This window comes from Vulpes vulpes, chromosome 12 (genome assembly GCF_048418805.1).
Source record: "Vulpes vulpes isolate BD-2025 chromosome 12, VulVul3, whole genome shotgun sequence".
Lineage (NCBI taxonomy): Eukaryota > Metazoa > Chordata > Mammalia > Carnivora > Canidae > Vulpes > Vulpes vulpes.
Genome location: NC_132791.1, coordinates 74,990,241 through 75,013,055, shown reverse-complemented (window position 1 = coordinate 75,013,055; position 22,815 = coordinate 74,990,241). Strand labels below are relative to the sequence as shown.

Genomic DNA, 22,815 nt, shown 5'->3' with positions numbered 1-22,815 from the left:
GCCATAGCCAGCCGGCCACGTGCCCAGCACCTCCAAGCCTTCACCAGCTCTGAGGCTCTCATTCTGTCATTTATGGTTTGTTTTTATGAAGGTTTCATCATGGAGGCATGATGGATTCTAATCCCCAACCCCTCTCCCCTCCTGGGGAGGTTCAGGATGGACGTGGGAGCTGAAAACTCTAGGCTTTTTACTATGGCTTGGTCTTTCCAGCTACTAGTCCCATTCTAAAGCTGTCTAGGAACCTATCATGGCCTTGTTAGAACAAAAGATGCTCCTGGCCCCCAAGAACTTCCAAGGGACTCAGAAGCTGTGTGAGGAACTAGGGACAAAGACCAAAATAACTTTCTTATTATCCTACAGAGTCAGTAACTGCCCTTTGCCCTGGGCTGTTTTGAACAGCCTTGGAAGATATAGTGTCGCCATCTGGTGCAAAGGACAGGTGTTCTTACTGAGTTTGAGAAGATATGCAAGTGTAAAAATTTTGGAGCACAATATTTCAAGGAACACTTGAATAGTTCACTCAAAATCTAGAATTGCACTGTCCAGTGCAATTGCACTTGTATTTTATTGCACTACCTACAGGTGGTATTTAGTACTTCAAATGTGCTCACAAGCTTGAGGAAGTGAATTTTCAATTCTATTTAAAATTTAAATTTGAAACAGGATTCTACATTGTTATTGGAAAAATAAGTATGTTTGGGGGCAGGGGTGCCTGGGTGGCCTAGTAATTGAGCAGTTGCCTTCGGCTCAGGTGGTCTGGGCTCCTGGGATCTCAGTCCTCAATCAGGCTCCTTTAGGGGAGGCTGCTTCTGTCTATGCCTCTCTCTGTGTGTCTGTCATGAATAAATAAATAAAATATATTTTTTAAAAAGCATGTTTGGAACAACTTGGCTTTGTGAATTTCTTTTTTCAGTTGTAAGTTTTATGAACTCCAAGTACAGACTTAAGTATATTATGTCCAGTGAAAATTTATCATACAGAGACGTGCTGTAAATGTAAAATATACACTCGATTTAAAGACAGCAGAAGGGGGATCCCTGCGTGGCTCAGTGGTTTAACCTGCCTTTGGCCCAGTGCATGACCCTGGAGTCTCGGGATCAAGTCCCACATCAGGCTCCCTGCATGGAGCCTGCTTCTGCCTCTCTGTGTGTGTCTATCATAAACAAATTAAAAAAAAAAAAAAATAAAGACAGCACAAAATAAGAAAAATACTTCATCAATGTCTTTGATTGTATATTGAAATGATAGTTTGAACATTTTGGGCTATGTAGAAGTATACTACTAAAATTAATTTATTTCTTTTTACTCTTTTAATGAGAACATCTTAAATTATGTGGCTGGCATTAGATTTCTATTGGACAGGACTGGGCTAGAATAATACTAAGACATTTGTGTCAACTTCTGTGCCTCTCTCCAATCCCATTACTATGACTCCTTTTCAGAGGTGATCACTCTGCTGAACTCTGTTTATCATTCTTTTTCTTAAACTATCTACACTTATGAAGAAACCACTAATCATTTTTTAAATTTTAATAATAAATTTATTTTTATTGGTGTTCAATTTGCCAACATACAGAATAACACCCAGTGCTCATCCCGTCAAGTGCCCCCCTCAGTGCCCATCACCCATTCACCCCCACCCCCCGCCCTCCTCCCCTTCCACCACCCCTAGTTCGATTCCCACAGTTAGGAGTCTTTATGTTCTGTCTCCCTTCCTGATATTTCCCGCACATTTCTTCTCCCTTCCCTTCTATTCCCTTTCACTATTATTTATATTCCCCAAATGAATGAGAACATATAATGTTTGTCCTTCTCCGATTGACTTACTTCACTCAGCATCATACCCTCCAGTTCCATCCACGTTGAAGCAAATGGTGGGTATTTGTCGTTTCTAATGGCTGAGGAATATTCCATTGTATACATAGACCACATCTTCTTTATCCATCATCTTTCGATGGACACCGAGGCTCCTTCCAAGTTCGGCTATTGTCGACATTGCTGCTAGAAACACCGGGGTGCAGGTGTCCCGGAGTTTCACTGCATCTGAATCTTTGGGGTAAATCCCCAATAGTGCAATTGCTGGGTCGTAGGGCAGGTCTATTTTTAACTCTTTGAGGAACCTCCACACAGTTTTCCAGAGTGGCTGCACCAGTTCACTTTCCCACCAATAGTGTAAGAGGGTTCCCTTTTCTCCACATCCTCTCCAACATTTGTTGTTTCCTGCCTTGTTAATTTTCCCCATTCTCACTGGTGTGAGGTGGTATCTCATTGTGGTTTTGATTTGTATTTCCCTGATAGCAAGTGATGCAGAGCATTTTCTCATGTGCGTGTTGGCCATGTCCATGTCTTTCTCTGTGAGATTTCTGTACATGTCTTTTTGCCCATTTCATGATTGGATTGTTTGTTTCTTTGCTGTTGAGTTTAATAAGTTCTTTATAGATTTTGGAAACTAGCCCTTTATCTGATATGTCATTTGCAAATATCTTCTCCCATTCTGTAGGTTGTCTTATAGTTTTGTTGACTGTTTCTTTTGCTGTGCAAAAGCTTCTAAGTCCCAACAGTTCATTTTTGCTTTTGTTTCTCTTGCCTTCATGGCTGTATCTTGCAAGAAGTTACTGCGGCCGATTTCAAAAAGGGTATTGCCTGTGTTCTCCTCTAGGATTTTGATGGAATCTTGTCTCACATTTAGATCTTTCATCCATTTTGAGTTTATCTTTGTGTATGGTGAAAGAGAGTGGTCCAGTTTCATTCTTCTGCATGTGGATGTCCAATTTTCCCAGCACCATTTATTGAAGAGACTGTCTTTTTCCAGTGGATACTCTTACCTGCTTTGTCGAATATTAGTTGACCATAAAGTTCAGGGTCCACTTCTGGATACTCTATTTTGTTCCATTGATCTATGTGTCTGTTTTTGTGCCAGTACCACACTGTCTTGATGACCACAGCTTTGTAGTACAACCTGAAATCTGGCATTGTGATGCCCCCAGCTACGGTTTTCTTTTTTAAAATTCCCCTGGCTATTTGGGGTCTTTTCTGATTCCACACAAATCTTAAGATAATTTGTTCCAACTCTCTGAAGAAAGTCCATGGTATTTTGATAGGAATTGCATTAAATGTGTAAATTGCCCTGGGTAGCACGGACATTTTCGCAATATTCATTCTTCCAATCCATGAGCATGGAATAGTTTTCCATCTCTTTGTGTCTTCCTCAATTTCTTTCAGAAGTGTTCTATAGTTTTTAGAGTATAGATCCTTTACCTCTTTGGTTAGGTTTATTCCTAGGTATCTTAGGCTTTTGGGTGCAATTGCAAATGGGATTGACTCCTTAATTTCTCTTTCTTCAGTCTCATTGTGTGTGTATATACATGCCACTGACTTCTGGGCATTGATTTTGTATCCTGCCACACTGCCGAATTGCTGTATGAGTTCTAGCAATCTTGGGGTGGGGTCTTTTGGGTTTTCTAGGTACAGTATCATATCATCTGTGAAGAGGGAGAGTTTGACTTCTTTGCCAATTTGAATGCCTTTTATTTCTTTTTGTTGTCTGATTGCTGAGGCTAGGACTTCCAGTACTATGATGAATAGCAGTGGTGAGAGTGGACATCCCTGTCTTGTTCCTGATCTTAGGGGAAAGGCTCCCAGTGCTTCCCCATTGAGAATGATATTTGCTGTGGGTTTTTTGTAGATGGCTTTTAAGATGTTGAGGAATGTTCCCTCTCTCCCTACACTCTGAAGAGTTTTGATCAGAAATGGATGCTGTATTTTGTCAAATGCTTTCTCTGCATCTATTGAGAGGATCATATGGTTCTTGTTTTTTCTCTTGATGATATGATCAATCAAATTGATTGCTTTACGAGTGTTGAACCAGCCTTGCATCCCGAGGATAAATCCCACTTGGTCATAGTGAATAATCTTCTTAATGTACTGTTGGATCCTATTGGCTAGTATCTTGTTGAGAATTTCTGCATCTGTGTTCATCAGGGATATTGCGCTATAATTCTCCTTTTTGGTGGGGTCTTTCTCTGGTTTTGGAATTAAGGTGATGCTGGCCTCATGGAATGAATTTGGAAGTACTCCATCTCTTTCTATCTTTCCAAACAGCTTTAGTAGAATAGGTATGGTTTCTTCTTTAAACGTTTGATAGAATTCCCCTGGGAAGCCATCTGGCCCTGGACTTTTGTGTCTTGGGAGGTTTTTGATGACTGCTTCAATTTCCTCCCTGGTTATTGGCCTGTTCAGGTTTTCTATTTCTTCCTGTTCCAGTTTTGGTAGTTTATGGTTTTCCAGAAATGCGTCCATTTCTTCTAGATTGCCTAATTTATTGGCGTATAGCAGCTCATAATATGTTTTTATTTTTATTTTTTTATTTTTTTATTTTTTATTTTTTATTTTATTTTTTTTTTCATAATATGTTTTTAAAATCATTTGTATTTCCTTGGTGTTTGTGGTTATCTCTCCTTTCTCATTCATGATTTTATTAATTTGAGTCTTTTCTCTCTTTTTAAAAATAAGCCTGGCTAATGGCTTATCTATCTTATTAATTATTTCAAAGAACCAACTCCTGGTTTTGTTGATCTGTTCCACAGTTCTTCTGGTCTCGATTTTGTTGAGTTCTGCTCGAATCTTCATTAGCCCTCTTCTTCTGCTGGGTGTAGGATCTGTTTGCTATTTTTTCTCCAGCTCATTTAGGTGTAAGGTTAGCTTTTGTATTTGAGTTCTTTCCAGTTTTTGAATGGATGCTTGCATTGTGATGTATTATTCCCTCAGGACTGCTTTTGCCGTATCCCAAAGATTTTGAAGGGTTGTATCTTCATTCTCATTATTTTCCAAGACTCTTTTTAATTCTTCCTTAATTTACTGGTTGACCCTTTCATCTTTTAGCAGGATGGTCCTTAACCTCCATGTGCTTGAAATCCTCCTGAACTTCTTCTTGTGATTTAGTTCTAATTTCAAAGCATTATGGTCTGAAAATATGCAAGAGATGATCCCAATCTTTTGGTATCGGTTAAGACTTGATTTGTGACCCAGTATGTGGTCTATTCTGGCGAAAGTTCCTTGTGCACTTGAAAAGAATGTGTATTCAGTTGTGTTTGGATGTAAAGTTTTGTAGATATCTGTGAAATCCATCTGGTCCAGTGTAGCATTTAAAGCTCTTGTTTCTTTGGAGATGTTGTGCTTAGAATATCTGTTGATTGTAGAAAGCTACATTGAAGTCACCAAGTATAAGTGTATTATTATCTAAGTATGACTTAACTTTGGTTATTAATTGATTGATATACTTGGCAGCTCCCACTTTCGGGGCATAAATATTCATGATTGTTAGGTCCTCTTGTTGGATAGATCCTTTGAGTGTGATTTGTGTCCCTCTTCATCTCTTACTAAGTCTTCGGGATAAATTTTAGTTTATCTGATATAAGGATGGCTACCCCTGCTTTCTTTTGAGGACCATTTGAATGGTAAATGGTTCTCCAACCTTTTATTTTCAGGCTGTAGGTGTCCTTCTGTCTAAAATGAGTCTCTTGTAGACAGCAAATAGATGGGTCTTGCTCTTTTATCCAGTCTGAAACCCTGCTCCTTTTGATGGGGTCATTAAGCCCATTCACATTCAGAGTTACTATTGAAAGATATGAACTTAGTGTGATCATGATACCTATTCAGTCCCTGTTTTTGTGGATTGTTCCCTTGGACTTTCTCTTTCTTTTTTTTTTTTTTTTTTAAGATTTTATTTATTTATTTATTCATGATAGACATAGAAAGAGAGAGGGGGCGGGGCAGAGACACAGGCGGAAGGAGAATCAGGCTCCATGCTGGAAGCCTGTCATGGGACACAATCCCGGGGCTCCAGGATCACGCCCTGGGCCAAAGGCAGGCACACTAAACGGCTAAGCCACCCAGGGACTGGACTGGGTCCAGTCCTGGACTTTCTCTCTCTTTAAATAGTCACAGAGAGAGAGAAAGAGAGAGAGAGAGAGAGAGAGGCAGAGACACAGGCAGAGGGAGAAGCAGGCTCCATGCACCGGGAGCCCGTCGTGGGATTCGATTCCGGGTCTCCAGGATCGCGCCCCAGGCCAAAGGCAGGTGCTAAACCGCTGACCACCCAGGGATCCCTGGACTTTCTCTTTCTATTATAGAAACCCCCCTTAGTATTTCTTGCAGAGGTAGCTTCGGGGTCACATATTCTTTCAGTTTCTGCCTATCTTGGAAGCTCTTTATCTCTCTTTCTATTCTGAATGAGAGCCTTGCTTTAATAAGTATTCTTGGCTGCGTGTTCTTCCCATTTAGGACCCTGAATATATCCTGCCAGCCTTTTCTGGCCTGCCAGGTCTCTGTGGAGAGGTCTGCTGTTAATCTAATATTTCTCCTCATAAAAGTTAGAGATTTCTTGTCTTTTGCTGCTTTAAGGATCTTCTCTTTATCTCTGGAATTTGCAATTTTCACTATTAAATGTCGAAGTGTTGAGCGGTTTTTATTGATTTTTTTTTGGGTGGGGGGATCTCTCTATTTCCTGGATCTGAATGCCTGTTTCCCTTCCCAGATTAGGAAAGTTTTCAGCTATGATTTGTTCAAATACAGAGGGCCCTCTGTCCCTTTCGGAGCCCTCGGGAACCCCAATTAAATGTAAGTTTTCCTTCTGAGGCTGTCATTTATTTTCCTTAACCTATCCTCATGATCTTTTAATTGTTTTTCTCTTTTTTCCTCAGTTTCCGTCCTTGCCATCCACTTGTCTTCTATGTCACTCACTCGTTCTTCTACCTCATTAACCCTCCTCGTTAGGACCTCTAGTTTGGATTGCATCTCATTTAATTGATTTTTAATTTCTGCCGGATTAGATCTAAATTCTGCAGTCATGCAGTCTCTTGAATCCTTCATGCCTTTTTCTAGAGCCACCAGTTGCTTTATAATTGTGTTCTGAATTGGCTTTCTGACATTGAATTGTAATCCAAATTTTGTAATTCTGTGGGAGAGAGGACTGTTTCTGATTCTTTCTTTTGAGGTGAGGTTTTCCTTCTAGTCATTTTGCTCAGTGCAGAGTGGCCATAAACAAGTTGTACTGGGAAAAGGAGAAAAAGAGAGAAGAGAAAAAAAAAAAGAAGAAGAAGAAGAAAAAAAAGTGAAAAAAGGGGGGAGGGGAAGCAAACATAAAACGAAAAGCCAGGGGGAGTATCCTCTGATTCTATATACTGTAAATCCCTCAATTTCCCCTGGAACTTTCCAGTGCCACTTGGTCAATAACTTGCCTTTCCCCTGTCCGTCTAGTTGGTCTTCTGGGGGAGGGGGCCACTGTCCTGATTCTCAGGTGTGAGCACTTGGGGGAGCTGCTCAGCGCCCTGCCTGGTGCAGGCTCAGTGGTTGTTGTTTATCCTGTTTATCCTGTGAGTCACTGTGTGGTCTAGTGGGGGTTGTTTATCCTGTGAGGCCCCAGGAGGAACAACAATAGTGGCAGCAGCCAGCTCTGCAATCCTGGAGTCAGCTCCCACAGTAACCACAGCAGCTCCCAGGCTGCAGGGGCCTGGATGCTCCGTTGGCGGGGGCTACTGATTTGCACAGCTCGGCGCCGCCCAGCGGCAGGAGTGTCCTTGCTGTCCTGTGTCCTCCTGGCCTCTGCCTGTCCCCGGGGGAGCGCCGGATCCGGGGCTGTGTTCCCCGGCACCCTGGGCTCTGGGGGCCCTCGCTGTTAGAATTGCGCCTCAGGGGCTGCACAGCCCCCTCTGCACGCAGCCGCTGCTGGAGCTGCTCCCGGGGCCGCTGGGCCTGCGCTGCAGCTTTTTAGGGAGCTCAGCCGCGGTGTTTGGCGAGCTCTTCCGGGGTGCAATTCTTCTGTTAGTGTCCCTGGGAGCCTGAGGGCATCCCCACCCCTCCTGGGGTCCTGTCAGAGTTCCCTGCAAGCGCCTTTCCGTCATGGAAGATTGGTGAAGCTCCTGCTTCTCCAGGACGGGGCTTTCCTGTCCTGGGGCACTCGCCCTGTGGCCCTAGCCCGGCTCCTCGTGGGGCCCCTCCCCCTTGGATGCTTTTTATTTATTTATTTTTCCGTCTTCCTACCTTGATAGAAGCGCGAACTCTTCTCACTGTAGCATTCCAGCTGTTCTGTCTTTAAATCTCAGGTCAAATTCGTAGGTTTTCAGGATGATTTGAAAGTTATCTAGGTAATTTGGTGGGGACAGGAGACTTGGGGACCCTATTCTACCTTCATCTTGCCCCCTCCTCCTGCTCTTCCCTTTCAACAAAGACTGTCCACTGTCAACCCATGTTATGGGGTGGGTAACCCAATTAGGTCATTTAATGTTTACTTCTATAAAATATCCATTATTTAAATATGGCAAAATATGTTTTTGTACTATTGGTGAACATTTGGGTTGTTTCTGGGTTTTGCTATTATGACCAAATACGCGGTGAAAATCCTTCTACATGGCTGTCAGTGCTTATGTGCAAGCATTTCTCAGTGCATTCCTCGGGTACAGTTTGGCTTTACAGGATAGCACCTATCTCGTTTCCAAAGTGGTTGCATCCATTTACAGCACCACCAGTAAATACTGCAACTCCATGTCCTTGCCCAAACTTGGTGAGGCCATTTTTATCACATGGTGTCACTGTGCTCTGAGTGCCTTGTTATGGAGACTGGACAGCTGTGTTTCGCCATCATTCTTTTTCAATTTTCTGTGAAATACTTCTTCATGCTTTCTGCCTATTTGGGGGTTGTCTTTTGCTTATTGGTTTATTTTTTAAAATAATTTTTTCTTAAGATTTTATGTATTTATTCATGAGAGACACAGAGAGAGGGAGAGAGGCAGAGACATAGACAGAGGGAAAAGCAGGCTCCATAAGGAGCCCGATGTGGGACTCGATCTCAGAACTCCAGCATCTGTCAAAGGCAGATGCAACTGCTGAGCCACCCAGGCGTCCCTGCTTATTGGTTTAAAGGAGTTTTTATATAAAGTCAAACCATATTAAATTGCCACTATTCAACCTTTACTTATTTTTTATTCAACCTTTAGATATGGCAATTGATATGACTCAAAGTAAAATATTTACTTATTTACATTTATTTATTTATTTATTTATTTATAGAATGAATGGGGAGGGAGGGGCAGAGGGTGAGAGACTCTTAGTCAGATTCCATGCTTAGTGCAGTGCCTGACTGTGAATCAATCATCAATCTCTCAACTCTGAGATCAGGACCTGAGCCAAAGTTGAGTCTGATGCTTTAACCAACTGAGCCAGCCAGGCACCCCCAACCTAAAATATTTTAGATGACAATTATTTGCCAAGTGTATGTGTTCAAAATATTTTTTCAAGTCATGAGAAAATTCTATTTTCCGTTTTCTTATGGGGAATTTGATAAAAGAAACTCACTTGAATATAGTTGAATTTATAAAAAATTTTTCTTTAATATTAACCTTTTTTAAAAATAAGATTTTACTTATTTATTCATAGCAGACAGAGAGAGAGAGGGAGGTAGAGACACAGGCAGAGGGAGAAGCAGGCTCATACTAGGAGCCTGATGTGGGACTCAATCCCAGAACTCCAGGATCACGTCCTGAGTGGAAGGCAGACACTCAGCTGCTGAGCCATCCAGGTGTCCCTTTTTTGTTTTAGAAATTCTTTCTTGACCTGGGGGCACAAATATCATCTAAAATTTAAAAGGATAAAAGTTTGCCTTTCCTAAGTCTTGGCTAAGAATTTTATTGCAATATAAATTTTAGAATCAGTATGTCATTTTCCACAAAAAATGCACTCTTGGCATTTTTATTGATCAATTTTAGGAAGAACTGATGTCTTTCTAACACTGAGTCTTCCAGTGAATGAATATAGTCTTGGTGAAGAACAGTCAATCTTAAAGAAGAAAAAGAAATGACTTACTCTACTAGATGACAAGATATTTTAAACCTATGGTAATTAACCCATTTGGCGTTGGTGTAAGGACAGACTGTAGACCAGTGGGACAGAAGGAAAGGCCAAGACTTCTAGACACCACCTCGCAAACCCATCTTCCAAGTGACCACTATCTTCCTGGAAACTGCTCTGATCCTGCCAGTTGACTTAGTCCTGCAGTAAGAAACCCCAGGATTACGGGCTTGAACTCCAGGAATCTTCTGATGTTTCCCAAACATTTAAAAATAAACTGAGAAGGCACTAAAGAAATTTCAGGTATTTTGCCTTGGGAACAAAGAAGTGTTTGTCTTGAAAGTTTTGAAAGACTGCCTTTTGAACAGTGGGTTAATCTCACTCTGTAATGATCACAGAACACTGCACCCACATGTAGAAGCTACAGAAAGACATTTCTCTTCACATGGGGTTCAAAATCTGAAACCTGTGTCTTGTTCCCCTTTTTAAGCCTGAGTGAAGTGGGCATTCTCTACTTCCTTTGTGATGGTAAAGTGAAAATAATCTCATTGTATCAATGTTCAGGTTGAAACTTTTCTCAGATTTTGCACTAAGGTAATTAGGTTTAAAAAGTGTGTTGCCTGGTGAGTTTCTATGTAAATTAATAAATAAATCAACTCTAGTTTTGATAACTCTTCAGAATTAGTTATGGGAATCTTAGGGCTTTAAGAAATACTAATCTGTTATTCAACTATGCATCTCATCTTTGAATTCCTTCTACAGTATTCCTGTCAAATTTACTACCTTACAGCAGAATCTACTCTGGTTTAGGATCTCTTAAATGCACAGACTTTTCTCATAGGTAAAATACCTGAACTTCCTTCAATGTTTCCTCACAACATTCATTTTATTATTTTTTATTTAAAGTTTAGTTAATTAACATATAGTATAATACTGGTTTCAGGGGTAGAATTTAGTGATCCATCACTTAACATACAATACCCAGTGCTCATCACAACAGGTGCCTCCTTAATGTCCATCCGGCCACAGCCCATCCTTCACCCACCTCCCTTCATCAACTGTCAGTTTGTTCTCTGTCACACAACACTCAGATGTTCAGGAAATGTCGGAAGATTTCTAGAGTTCAAGCCCGTAATGTGGTTTCTTACTGCAGGACTGAGAGTCAGTTGGCAGTCTTTAGAGCAGTGTCAGAATGGGAGCAGTGTTCTAGGAAGATGGTGGTCGCATAGAAGATGTACAGGTGACGATGAGTCTAGAAAGCTCATGTCTGAGTTCAATACAGAGGACTTTCAAGTTTCACACTGGAATGTTGGGCCTGCTACCCCCTCCAGTTAACCAGTGTCTGAGGATGTAAGCTCTCCAATCAACAACACAAAACATCTACACTCAAGGATGGTCCAGAATCTAAACTGGAAGTGCCACCTTGCCAGATTCTGTGAAAACTACCTAGGGAAGTGATATGAGGGGCTGGACTGTTAGGCTCTCAAGCTGGGCAGAGGACATTGAGTCCAGAGTGCCAAAGCCCACCATAGCCTTAGGTGAAACAGATGTTCTGAACATATATGTACATTTTCTAAATGCTTATATGTGCTGTCATGAAATACAAACCCTCAGGTTTTCTAGGAGAGCACGACAATATTCTGTCAAGCATAAAGTGCAACTACTGCTGTGTGCGTGGGTAGGCCAGAGGGTGTCGCTGAAATGGTGACCACAAGGGGTCCTCAGCTTTGAAAATAATTGGAAAACCACTGCCAATTCTCCAGACATACTCTGAACTCTGTCCTTATGTCATGTTTCTCACTGGAAAGCCACATACTCAGAATTTCATCCTCCACAGAGGCGATTTCATTGAGTTACATCTTAAATGTTTTCATCTTGGCATTCACCAACAAACTCTGTAATAAATGGCCATATAAAAAACATGAAATTTCCTGTAGAAACTAAAGGAACAACGTTTTAATCTGCTTTTTTAAAAATGAGAAACCATGTAATCTCTTCTGGAATTTGTTACTAGAAAATCCATCTCTTGGACTCCTTGTTTTTCAGTATTAATGTGTAACCATTTCCCAAAAGGTTTTCTGTGAAACAAGAGCCCATGAAGATGCTTCAAACAGGACTGCGTGTGGTCAGTTACTCTAGGAAAGCAATGCTTTTTATTCCTGTTTTAAGATTGAGTTTACCATATTATAGACTCTGAGAAGTCTTTAAGGGAATTAAAAAAAACCCCTAGGTAGCATTTCCTAAAGTCATTATTTTAAAAGCTTTAACTGGTGAAACACCTTTGAGAAATGTGGGATGACCCACTGCTTTTTTTTTTTTTTTAAAACCAGCTGAGGAATTTAGAACTAAATATAATTCTCAATTATGGTCATTATGTTAATCAGGTTGGCATATTTGCATCTCCTATATATATATATTTTTAACCGAGGGAGAGAATTTCCAGCAGACTCTGGGCTGAGTGGGGAGCTCAGTTTACGACCCTAAGACCATGATCTGAGCTGAAATCAGGAGTCCCATGCTTAACCAACTGAGCCACCGTAGGATTTTCCATTTAACAGCCTTATTGGCTGTGGGTATTTATTTTAATCGTCTGTGAAAAGGACTTGTAATATTTTAAAGAGGAAGGGTGTGTGTTAAGAGATATTGAAAGACTTATAAAGAGATGCAAATTTCTAGTACATTTGAAAGAGCATTTCATATGTCTTGCAAATAAATACAGAAAATATTTATGAAATCAACATTTTGATCTATTTATAACAAAGTGAGATGGGCTTCATGCTCTTTCCCTATGTAAGCTGTTACTAGAGCAGCCTTAGCTGGATCCCACTTATCTGTAATTTCTAAGTCTGCCCTGTCTTGCATTCCCTTCCCATCCTAATCTCAGCAATCTTGATTCCACATAGAAGAGGACCATTCAGACTTTAAGTTAAAAAGAGACAGAAAAACCTTGCTACAAATCATTAATATTTTATCAACTGAAACATGCTCCATGAAATGAGTTGTAGGCTAAGAGGTGTGGTGCAAAGGGAGTGTGCAGCAGGCATCTGTGCAGAACTTACTAGTCAAGTGACCCTGCGTGGGTCTCCTCTTTTCCTGCCTTAATTTCCTCATCCTCTAGGGATGTTCTGGATTGAATGAGTTAAAATGGCAAAGCCCTTAGAAGGGAGGTTGGCACGTGGAAAACACTATTAGCATTACTATTACTGATTGGCAAGGCCTGGGCAGTAGATGCACTCCTCCAATGCTGATCAGGAAGGTCAGGCTCCAGGACCTCAGTCAGGGGTCAGGCATCAGGAAGAAGCAGGCAGGCTGGCTTCCCCAAGTGTCCGGTCAAACAGTAGCTACGAGAGGCCTGTCCCACTGTCCTCCAGTCGGTGGGCTCTCTGTGCCCGGTGCCGCCTTCTCTTGTGCCCGGTGAGATTGGCACTCACCCTGAAGGCCTTCCCGCACTGCTCGCACTTGTAGGGCTTCTCGCCGGTGTGGACGCGCTGGTGCCCGAGCAGGGCCGCACGCTGGCGGAAGGACCGGCCGCACTCCCGGCAGCCGTAGGGCTTCTCGCCCGTGTGGATGCGCGCGTGCTGCCTCAGGCCAGAGCGCTGCGGGAAGGCCCGGGCGCACACCTGGCAGGTGTATGGCCGCTCGCCAGTGTGGGTCCGCTGGTGGTTGGCCAGGTTGGACCTGCCACTGAAGGCTTTGCCGCACTGGGCGCAGGCGTACGGCCTCTCGCCGGTGTGCACCCTCTGGTGGACGGCCAGGCAGTGGCGGTCCCGGAAGGCCTTCCCACAGTGCGCACACGGGTAGGGCTGCTCCCCGGCGTGCGCCCTCTCGTGCGCCCGGCGCCGGCAGTCGTGGCGGAAGGACCTGCCGCACTCCCGGCACGCGTACGGCCTGTCCGAGGCGTGGCCCAGCCGGTGCCTGGCGAGCTCCGCGGGGCTGCCGAAGGCCTGTCCGCAGCGCGGGCACCGCCGCGCCTCCCCCTGCGCGTGTGTCCTGGCGTGCTTGCTGCGGTCGGAGCTGCGGCGGAAGGTCTGCCCGCACTGGCCGCACTCATAGGGCCGTTCGCCAGTGTGCACCCTCCGGTGCTTGCTGAGGTCCGAGCTTCCGCGGAAGGCCCGCCCGCACTGCTCGCAGCCGTACGGCCGCTCTCCGCTGTGCATCCTGGCATGCAGGGTGAGGCTGTGCTTGAGCTGGAAGGCCTTCCCGCATACTGCGCACGCGTGCGGCCTCTCTCCGTTGTGCACCAGCTGGTGCAGACTTAGCCGGCTCCTGGTCTCAAAGGCCTTCCCGCAGGCGCCACAGCCATGGGGCTTCTCCCCGCTGTGCACTCTTCTGTGCCGGCACAGTGCCGACCTGCTGTTAAAGGCCTTGTCGCACTGGCCGCAGTCGAAGGGTCTCTCCCCTGTGTGGATGATCCGGTGCACGGAGAGCTGCTTTCTGGTCCTGAACGCTTTCCTGCACTGGTTACACACGTAGGGCTTCTCCCCAGAATGCAGGCGCAGGTGCAGAATCAAGTCGGAGCGCCAGCTGAAGGTCCTGCCACACTCGGCACATTCGTGGGGTGTCCGCTCTGTAAGGACGCCCTCAAGTGGCACATGTTTGGAGGGTAAACTGGAGTTTTTTCTGAGGACCTTCTGGGTCTTTCCTCCCTCGCAGGCCACCTTGTCTTCTCCCAGTGTTTCCTTCCCCGGTGTGTCTCGCGGGTTCTTTAACTTGGCCTCCTGCACACAAGCCGCTCCAGCCTCAGGATCCTGGGACAGGACTTCCAGGAGAGGTCTGACTTGTACCCTGCAGACGTTCCCACTCTCCAAAACCTCCTGTTCCGAACTAGCCTTCTCATTCCCAGGCCGGGACTTGTCAGGTGATACTTCAACAAGGAAATAAAAACCTCAGATGTACAGAGGTGGGGAGCCACGGGAGACGGGACAGGTGAGAGGGTGGAGCCGTTTGAACAGAAGATGACTTCCTGGGGTGGAAGAGCTGGTACCCTTATGGCCAAAGGCTGAGGCAGGCTGGTATCATGAGAAATACTGAGACATTTCAGACTCCGTGCACTTTACAAAAATCTGTACAAACCTACTGGTTTCTGGAATCTCCTGGTGTAGTGAATGGCAAATCCATGCGCCTAGTCACCTCAGTGAGGGAACTGAGTAACATCCAACCCTTCTCTCCCTCAGATTTGCTCAGCTAACATTTTACAAATTCCACTTGTGATGTGCTGCAGAAGCTGTGGCCCCCAGGGGCCTGTCTGCTTCGCTCTGCAGTGTAACCTGCCCGCCTGAGTAGAGCACATCAGGTCTGGGCCACCCCTCACCCGAACCAAGCTAGACTCTCTTCCTGGGCTCTGACTTAGGCTCTGATAGCAGCTGGGTATTTAGCACTTCAGTTGGGGAGCCTGCACACCGCCCAGGGCAGGGAACATTCTGCCATCTGGACCGAGACGCAGGGGACCTACAGAGAGCCAGAGGAGACAGTGGGGTGAAGGGCCTGCTGTGGCCCTGCTCCCAGGGTCCATGACACCCCTGAGTAATAAATCTCTTCTTGCTGTTTTGCTTAAGTTAGCTTGAGTTAATTTCCACTGCTGGCAACCAGAGTTCAAATGACTCTTCTTCTTTTCTCAACTCTACCTCCTCCTCTGTATCTCTGCTGCGGCATTCTTGCTCACTGACACCCCACCCCCACCTGTCCTTTTATCTGCTTCCCCTCTAATCTGTGCTCCACTTTGCTTCCAGATTTCTCTATATGTCAAATCTAATCCTGCCACTCCTCAGCTTACAATATCAGGGGCACTCCAGACAGAAAGGAGGTAAAGCATACAGGCAAGAGCCCCAGCTCTGGAGTGGGACCACCTGGACTGAAATCCTGGCTCTGACACCTATGCGCTGTGTAGCCCAAGAGGATGACTGCATCTCCCTCTGCCTCAGGGGGCTTGTCTATAAGATGGGATCATTTAATAAGCTAATGTGCTTAAAGCACTTGCCACACAGACGTGAGTGCTTAATCAATGCCAACTTCTACTGTCAGAATAAAGTTCAAGGTCTGTAGTTTATAAAAACCCCTCTGAATAGTCACCTTGCCCCTGCTCCTGCACTCCCCATACCAGCTGCCTGGAGCCCTTGCTCTACTCACGCTACTCAGAGTTCATGTTTTTTTTTCCTCCTCAACATGTTGCCACGTGCACCTCCCTCTGCTCAGAATGCTTCTCCCCTCTTTCTGAAGAAACCCCACACCCCCGCCCCCGTGAGTGGGACCAGGCCTAACCCAGAGGCAGCCCATCCAGGCGCCTCCCATGAATTCAAGCAACAAAAACTTTCTGTTTTTCCGAGATAAGAAAACTATCCCCCCCCCGCCCCCGCCCTGACTGGAAAAGTCCCTGAACATGGTCGTGTTGACCTTCAAAGAAATCAATCATGTCATAACCCGAATGCTATGCTACTCCCGCGGTTTTTTGCCTTTAAAAGATGCCTGTAATTGCTAATCGGGGCTCTGCCACCTCTGAGGCGGAGAGCCCGTTTGCGCAAATGTCCAATAAACCCTCTTGCTTGTTGCATCTGCCTGTCTGGGGTCTGAGTCTCGGGGGCGTCCACCGGGACACGTTGGCACCCGTGAGCCAGGGTCCAACATTTCCACTACATGAACCCATGTATGCCACATGCCTTGGTTCATGCTCATTCCTTACATAGTCATTTGGTGCCCAGGTCAGATTTAGATGCTTCTCTTCCACGTTTGTATATCCCGTATATCCCAGGTACACACCTGTAACTCTCACCTGTTCTGTGCTGTATCATCACTTACTTACCTGTCTTCCCTACTAGGCAGTGATATTTGACACCATTTCTAGTACTTGTCTAGTGCCTGGTATACAATAATTGCCAATAAATGTTGGTTGGCTGGCAGGAGGGAGGAGAACCGAAGAACAGGTATTGTGATCAGGCAGTTGGGTTGGCCTAGGGATAAGGGGCACTTTTTTGAAGGGTCAGTAGAGAAAACAGTTTGAATGAGGAGCTGGTAATGTTTCACGACTGACCAGGTAAGAGGGTCAGGGAGTGTGGAGAGGCAACATGAGAAAGAGGTAGACCAGATACAGAAACAGGGAGAGCTCAGTGGCGATGGGCTGCGAGGAGGGATGACTCTGACTTCAGATATGTTGCTCTCCAGATGGCAAAGGGTTGTCCAGTCAACACCGGGAGTTAGAAGGCATGCTGCCCAGAAAAGGGGAGAAGTGAGCACTGTCCATGTAGCTGGCACCTGCCTCAGAGCTAAGAGCTGAGGCCATGAGGGAAACAGAAAAATGTAAGGGTCAGAGGCCCGAGGCCCAATGTAGGGGAAGGTCCTGAACGCAAATTAGAGGCAGAAAATCAGTGTTCTCTGAGCACTGGAGTCACTGATACACAGAAGGGAGATGAATTCTCTGAGCCTTTTCTGAGGACCAAACTGCAAAAAGCCTATTAGAGGGGGTACAAAGGAGCAATTAGGTTATGATAGAACTGCCCAAGTAGTTAGCTGCTGTTTATTTTCTCCTCTTTAGGGCTCCCGGGCTGGTGAGGACAGATAACCCAGCAGTAAGAACATTTCTCTGACAACCTGCCCTGGGGCCTAGTGGGGTGGTGGTGGTGCTGGAGCTTCTCCATCACTCACCTGGGAAGCAGCTCAGGAATCCCTGGTCCGGAAGGCAGGGCTCGGCCCCTTGCTCCAGCTGGGAAATCAGAGGAGGCTTAGGGAAAGCAGAACCTGGTGGTGAAGGAGTAGGAGTGCTCAGAGCATGTAACTGTCGTAAACGCCCTCCGCTTACACAGAGAAACAGGAAAGAAATGGCCATCAGGGTAGAGAAAAGGGTTTGTTCAGGGATCTGGTCATGGGTAACCATGTAGGGACATTCTCCAAGGAGTCCCCCTCAGACAGGCAGAGGAGATCCTAAGAACATTTCCCTGTTCTTGCGGTTATTTTGCTGTAGAACAGAGACCTCACGCACATGGATGAACAAAACAAGTGAAAGAAAGCGGAGGGGAGAAGGTGAGGCCGAGCCCAGGGCTGTTCTTACCCACCGCCAACATGTTCCCATAGTTTTCCAGCATCACGTCTGTGTAGAGGAGCCTCTGCGTGCGGTTCAGACACCGCCACTCTGGGCTGCTGAAGCGCACAGCCACGTCCTCGAAGGTCAGGGAGGTCAGCGGGTCCCGGGGAAGTGCAGCCGTGCAGTCCTGGGGGACACAGTAGAGACACGGAAGGCGATGACTGCGTGTGTACTGAGGCAAGGTTGAGAGGAGGTGCAGGTTCCTGGGGTGGAACCACAGGGGGCATCACGGGAGCACCTGATTTGGGAGGTGAGCAGGTGGCTGTGGCGGGGCTGTGTCTGCAGGGAGGGTGTGGGAGCCGCTGCTTCCCCAGGCCCGGCTCCTGGCTGTGGTCGCCCTGGGCTCCTCTCTCGGCCGGGTTCCGGCTCCCCAGCTTCCATCTCTGGCAGCAGCTGGATGCTGAGGGCTCGGCAGGGCTGAGGGAGACAGGTGGAGGGTGGGGTGGGCTGTCAGTGTGGCAGTGTTCATGCTTTCCTCTGCCTCCCCATTGTTTCTGCAGCTGGACACAGGCACTGGGTGCCCGCACCCACCACCAGGGCTTTCCCTGGTCTCTCCATCCCACGATGACCTCACCCTTCCTGGGCCCACATCACTGACTCTACCCTCTCTTCCAGTATTTGGACGCTGAAGTCATTTCTTCCAGAAAGACTTAGGGTAGGGATGGGCAGGGGGCACAAAAATATCCAGGGAAAGGCCTAAAGTTTATTCCTTTAGGTAACTGCAGGGCTGCCCTACCTCCAGTTAGTTTCTTGGAAAAGATAATTTCTTCTTTGTTCCTCTTATTAGAGAAATACTGCCTTCCCCCTGTGATTCTGTCTCTCCTGTTAATTCTGAGCATGAAGCCACCCTCCCCACCCTGCTGGAGGACAGCACACACAGCTTTTGCCATCGTCCAGGTAGTGTCCGCACCAACTGGATGGGATGTAGGTCCACATGGCTAGTCCACGACTCAAATTCACTTCTGCTGGGCCAGCTCTACCTTTCTGTAGCTTCAGTGTTTGCAGCAACTAACCGTTCTAGAAAGTTCATCAACACATCCCCAATCTGAGTCTCTGAGTCTGAATGATTTCTCTCACAAAATACGGTGTGGGGGGGAGGGTGCGTGGGGGGGGCATTAGTCATCAATTGGTAAGACCCTGGGATTACCCCGAGGCCTTTGTTTCACAAAGTCATTCCAATTTTACCATAACTTCAATTTAGGAGCAAACTGGTTTCTTCCCATGATTCTTCTTTGGTTTAGGTTACTCTCAGTTCTTGACCAAGACCTGGGCTGTTAGTCCTCAGGCCTGTCTGTGGCTCCATGTCTCGGTCTATGAGCCCAGGCGCTCTGTAATTCTTTGTTACAAACAGTTCCACACCCAGGACACCTTGGTGGCTTAGAGGTTGGGCATCTGCCTTCAGCTCAAGGCATGATCCCGAAGTCCCAGGATTGAGTCTCACATCAGGCTCCCCGCAGGGAAGCCTCTCTCTTTCTCTCTCTCTCTGTGTCTCTCATGAATAAATAAATAAAATCTTAAAAAGCAAAACAATCCCACACTCTCCTGGCCTGCACACAGCTCATAGCACATGCTAGCTCTGCTCTGCTCCTTGTGACATCAAAAATGTAAACCTCCCAACTGGAAGGTTTTTTTTTTTTCCTAATCCACATTTTATTATGAACATTTTCAAATATACAGAATAGCTGAAAGAATTGTTTAGTAAGCATCCACATACTTACCTTCATGTTTGTAATGTGCTCTCCCACTTACCTACCTAACTAGCCTTCTATTAATCCACTGTACTTTTTGCTGCATTTAAAAGTAATCAAAGCCATGAGCATACTTCACCCCACAACATTCTATGGCACATATCATGGACTAGAATTCAATATTTGTTTACATTCTCATTTTTGAGGTAAAATTTACACACAGTAAAATTAGCAAGTCGTAAGTAGATGAGTTTTGACAATGCATACCTGTATTTAACCCTATTTCCCCTCCAAATACATCCCAGTTGGATTTTTACTATACCTTCTTCACAGACTGGGAAAGTTTTATCAACTCACAATAGTTCTTTTTTGAAAGTGTTCATTTTGTTAAAAATTTTTCTTTGAATTGTGGCAAAGAATATGTAACAAGATTTACTGTCTTAACTATTTTTCTTTCTTTCTTCTTTTTTATTTTTTTTAAAAAGAAGGAGGATGGGGAGGGGCAGAGGGAGACAGGATTCCACAATCCTGAGATCATGACTTGAGCCAAAATCAAGAGTTGGACACCTAACCTACTAAGCCACCCAGGCACTCCATCTTCTTAACCATTTCTAAGCATACAGTTCAACACTGTTAAAAATACAATGTTCAATGATGTGGATGGAGCTAGAGTATTATGCTGAGCAAAATAAGTCAGAGAAAGACAGTTATTATTGGTTCCATTCATATGTGCAATTTAAGAAACAAAGGTGAAATCATAAAAGGAGATAAACCATAAGAGAATCTTAATTACAGGAAACATATCATGGGTTGCTAGAGAGGAGGGGGTGCGGGGACGGGTTAACTTGGGGATGGGCATGAAGGAAGGCACATGATGGGATGAGCACTGGGAGTTAGAGGCAACTGATGAATCACTGACTTCTGCACCTGAAACCAATACTGCATTGTATGTTAACTACCTAAAATTTAAATTAAAATTACAAGAAAAAAAAATCCAATGTTATGTAATCTCCAGGATTTTTTCATCCTGCAAAACTGAAACTCTATACCCATTATACAACTTGCCATCTCTCCCTTTCTAATCCCTGGTCACTACAATGATTCTCAAGCTTTATTTTTTAGCTTCATATTTTGAAAAGTCTGTTTTTGCCTTCAATGAGCAGATTTCCATGCCCTGGAAGCATGTCCTCCCACTCCCCCCATGTCCCAGCTCTGTGTTCAGCTGCCATCCTCCTGGCACAATAGCCTGTGAGCCTCACCTTTTTCCTGCAGGGGCGGGGCACCAGGGATCCACAGCAGCGCTGGTCCTGGATGCTCATGTGATGCTATCACCTATTGCAATGCACAGGAAAACTCAGGCGACGGAATGGAGGAAAATGAGCTCTAATCAACTGTAAAGTTTGGTCTATGGAAATCATCTCCCAGAAAATCAGGGACTCAGTCCCTGATCCACCTTAGGCAAAACAGAAAAGTCTTCCCATTATTCTCTACAACTGGAAGGCTTTCATGGTTACCAGGCTGTCCAGGAAAAATATTTTGAAGCGGGAAACTTCTACCATTGCTCCCCCTGCTCTCCTTTTCTGTACTCACTTCCTCCTCATGATATGTTGCAGACCCTCCTTTTCTTACCTGCTGCATCTTTTTACCCAGCTTTCTTTATGGTCTTCCACCGTGTCCAGATTCTTCCCAGCTGCTTGGGTCAAACTTCCAGAGTCAGTTCCGACTTTGCCCAGGCAACATGTTTTGAGCTGGCCTGGTGGATGCCAGCCAGAGGGCCCTTGCTGACCCACAGTGCAGCTGCTGTTGGCCTGATGTGTGACACAATGCCCTGGATTTGAGGCTCATCAGCAGCATTGGGCCAGCTGTGGTCTCACACCTTGTTTTCCTGAATATTCCATGAAAAGGAAAAGAGGAAAGCGATCAGAGCAAAAAGAAGGGATCTTTTTAAAGCATTATCTATAGAAGAAGAGGGAGCACACAAAGACAAATGGAAAATGTCATGTATCTGGAGTACAACCTCCATAGCTACCACCCTGATCCAGGCCATCGTCACCCGCCTTGCTCTCCATAATTACTGACTGGTCTCCTTGCTTCTATCCTTCCCCTTTGCCTCTTCTCAATACAACAGAGTGGTGTGCTTAACATATAAGCTGGATGATTTCATGTCTACCTAAAGCCTCCCAATCTCCAGTCTACACCGTGGTATGCAAAGCTGTTATACATGTGCACATTGCTTCTAACCACCTTCCTCATTTATTCGGAATAAGAGCTTAAGTCTTCAGTGGCATACAAGTCTGGAGGATGTGTGGATTCATGCCCCTTCCACTCTCCTCCTTCAACGGTCCTCAGTTACACAGACTTTCTCGTTCACCTCAGGGCCTTTGCACCGGTTGGCTGTCCCTTCCACCTCAGGCAGTCCTCAAGGCAAATGATCTCGCGTCCCAGGGTTTGCCTGTACGCCGTCTTCCCAAGATCCACTCCAGGTGCCCTACCTAAGACTGCTGTCTACTCTCTCCTTCCACCCAGACCCTTACCTGGCTTTCCCTTTCCTCTGGTTTTCAACAGCACTTGACCACTTTCCAACATGGTAAGTAAGTGACTCGGCACTACGGTCGGCTCTTCAGGCTCCCTGCCGTGCGCCTGGCTGTACTTCCAACACCTGCACCAGCGACCGTACCCGTGGCTCCACGAGAGACTACAGGCAGCGACGCTGGGGAGCAGATAAGTGGGGGTACAAAAAGGTCATGGGCTGCTGGGCGCGAGAAGAGGGAGGGAACCCGAACACCTGCGAGAAAGTTCCGTCTGAGGGGAGAGCCCGCCCTCCCGCTGGCGCCCCAGGGGCACTCCGGGAGCAGCCGGGAGCTCCCGGCGGATCGCCCAACCTACACGGCGGAGGCGGACCTTCCGGCCGCTGTCTCCCGGAACCGCCAGAAACTGCACCGCTTTACTTCCTAGGCCCCCACCAGCCACTTCCGGCGACCTTCTAGGAAACGCCGCCGCCACTCGCTGGTCCCCACTTCCCTGGAGATTCGGCCGAGCCTCCCGCCACGTGCATGCACCCCGCTTTCGCGAGAGTTCCTGCGGGCACGAGGGGTGTGGGGGTCGCCACGTGGGCACGTGAGCACGTGAGCACAGAGCCGTTGTGGTCCGGGCTCGGGTCCTCTCTGGGGTGCACGGGAATTTTGTGAGATAAATCTGTGAAAAAGTCACTTT

The 22,815-nt window shown here is 46.0% G+C and overlaps 1 protein-coding gene across 3 annotated transcripts; it reads right to left on the bottom strand.

The window, feature by feature from the left end:
• Positions 1-12,794: 12,794 nt before the first annotated feature.
• ZNF311 (zinc finger protein 311) lies at positions 12,795-22,566 on the bottom strand. Of its 3 annotated transcripts, XM_025986490.2 has the most exons (7): positions 22,137-22,566; positions 21,232-21,487; positions 20,862-20,934; positions 18,153-18,331; positions 17,882-18,041; positions 17,479-17,571; positions 12,795-14,707 (listed from the first exon to the last, which is right to left on the bottom strand). In XM_025986490.2, exons 2-7 carry the CDS (start codon positions 21,238-21,240, stop codon positions 13,185-13,187), a joined length of 2,037 nt encoding a protein of 678 aa, XP_025842275.2. In that variant the 5' UTR covers positions 21,241-21,487; positions 22,137-22,566; the 3' UTR covers positions 12,795-13,184. The 3 variants fall into 3 exon arrangements, with proteins under 3 accessions (XP_025842275.2, XP_025842279.2, XP_025842277.2); XM_025986494.2 differs by lacking the exon at positions 18,153-18,331 and having other exon boundaries at positions 22,137-22,538; XM_025986492.2 differs by lacking the exon at positions 18,153-18,331 and having other exon boundaries at positions 17,886-18,041; positions 22,137-22,538.
• Positions 22,567-22,815: the final 249 nt, after the last annotated feature.

What these genes read in the sequence shown, in the direction of transcription:
- ZNF311 (XM_025986490.2), bottom strand. An exon ending in CCCGCCCCTGCAGGAAAAAG is followed by an intron (nt 18,332 to 20,861) that starts GTGAGGCTCACA and finishes TGTCTCCCTCAG; the next exon opens with CCCTGCCGAGCCCTCAGCAT. An exon ending in TGGGAACATGTTGGCGGTGG is followed by an intron (nt 17,572 to 17,881) that starts GTAAGAACAGCC and finishes CTTCACCACCAG; the next exon opens with GTTCTGCTTTCCCTAAGCCT.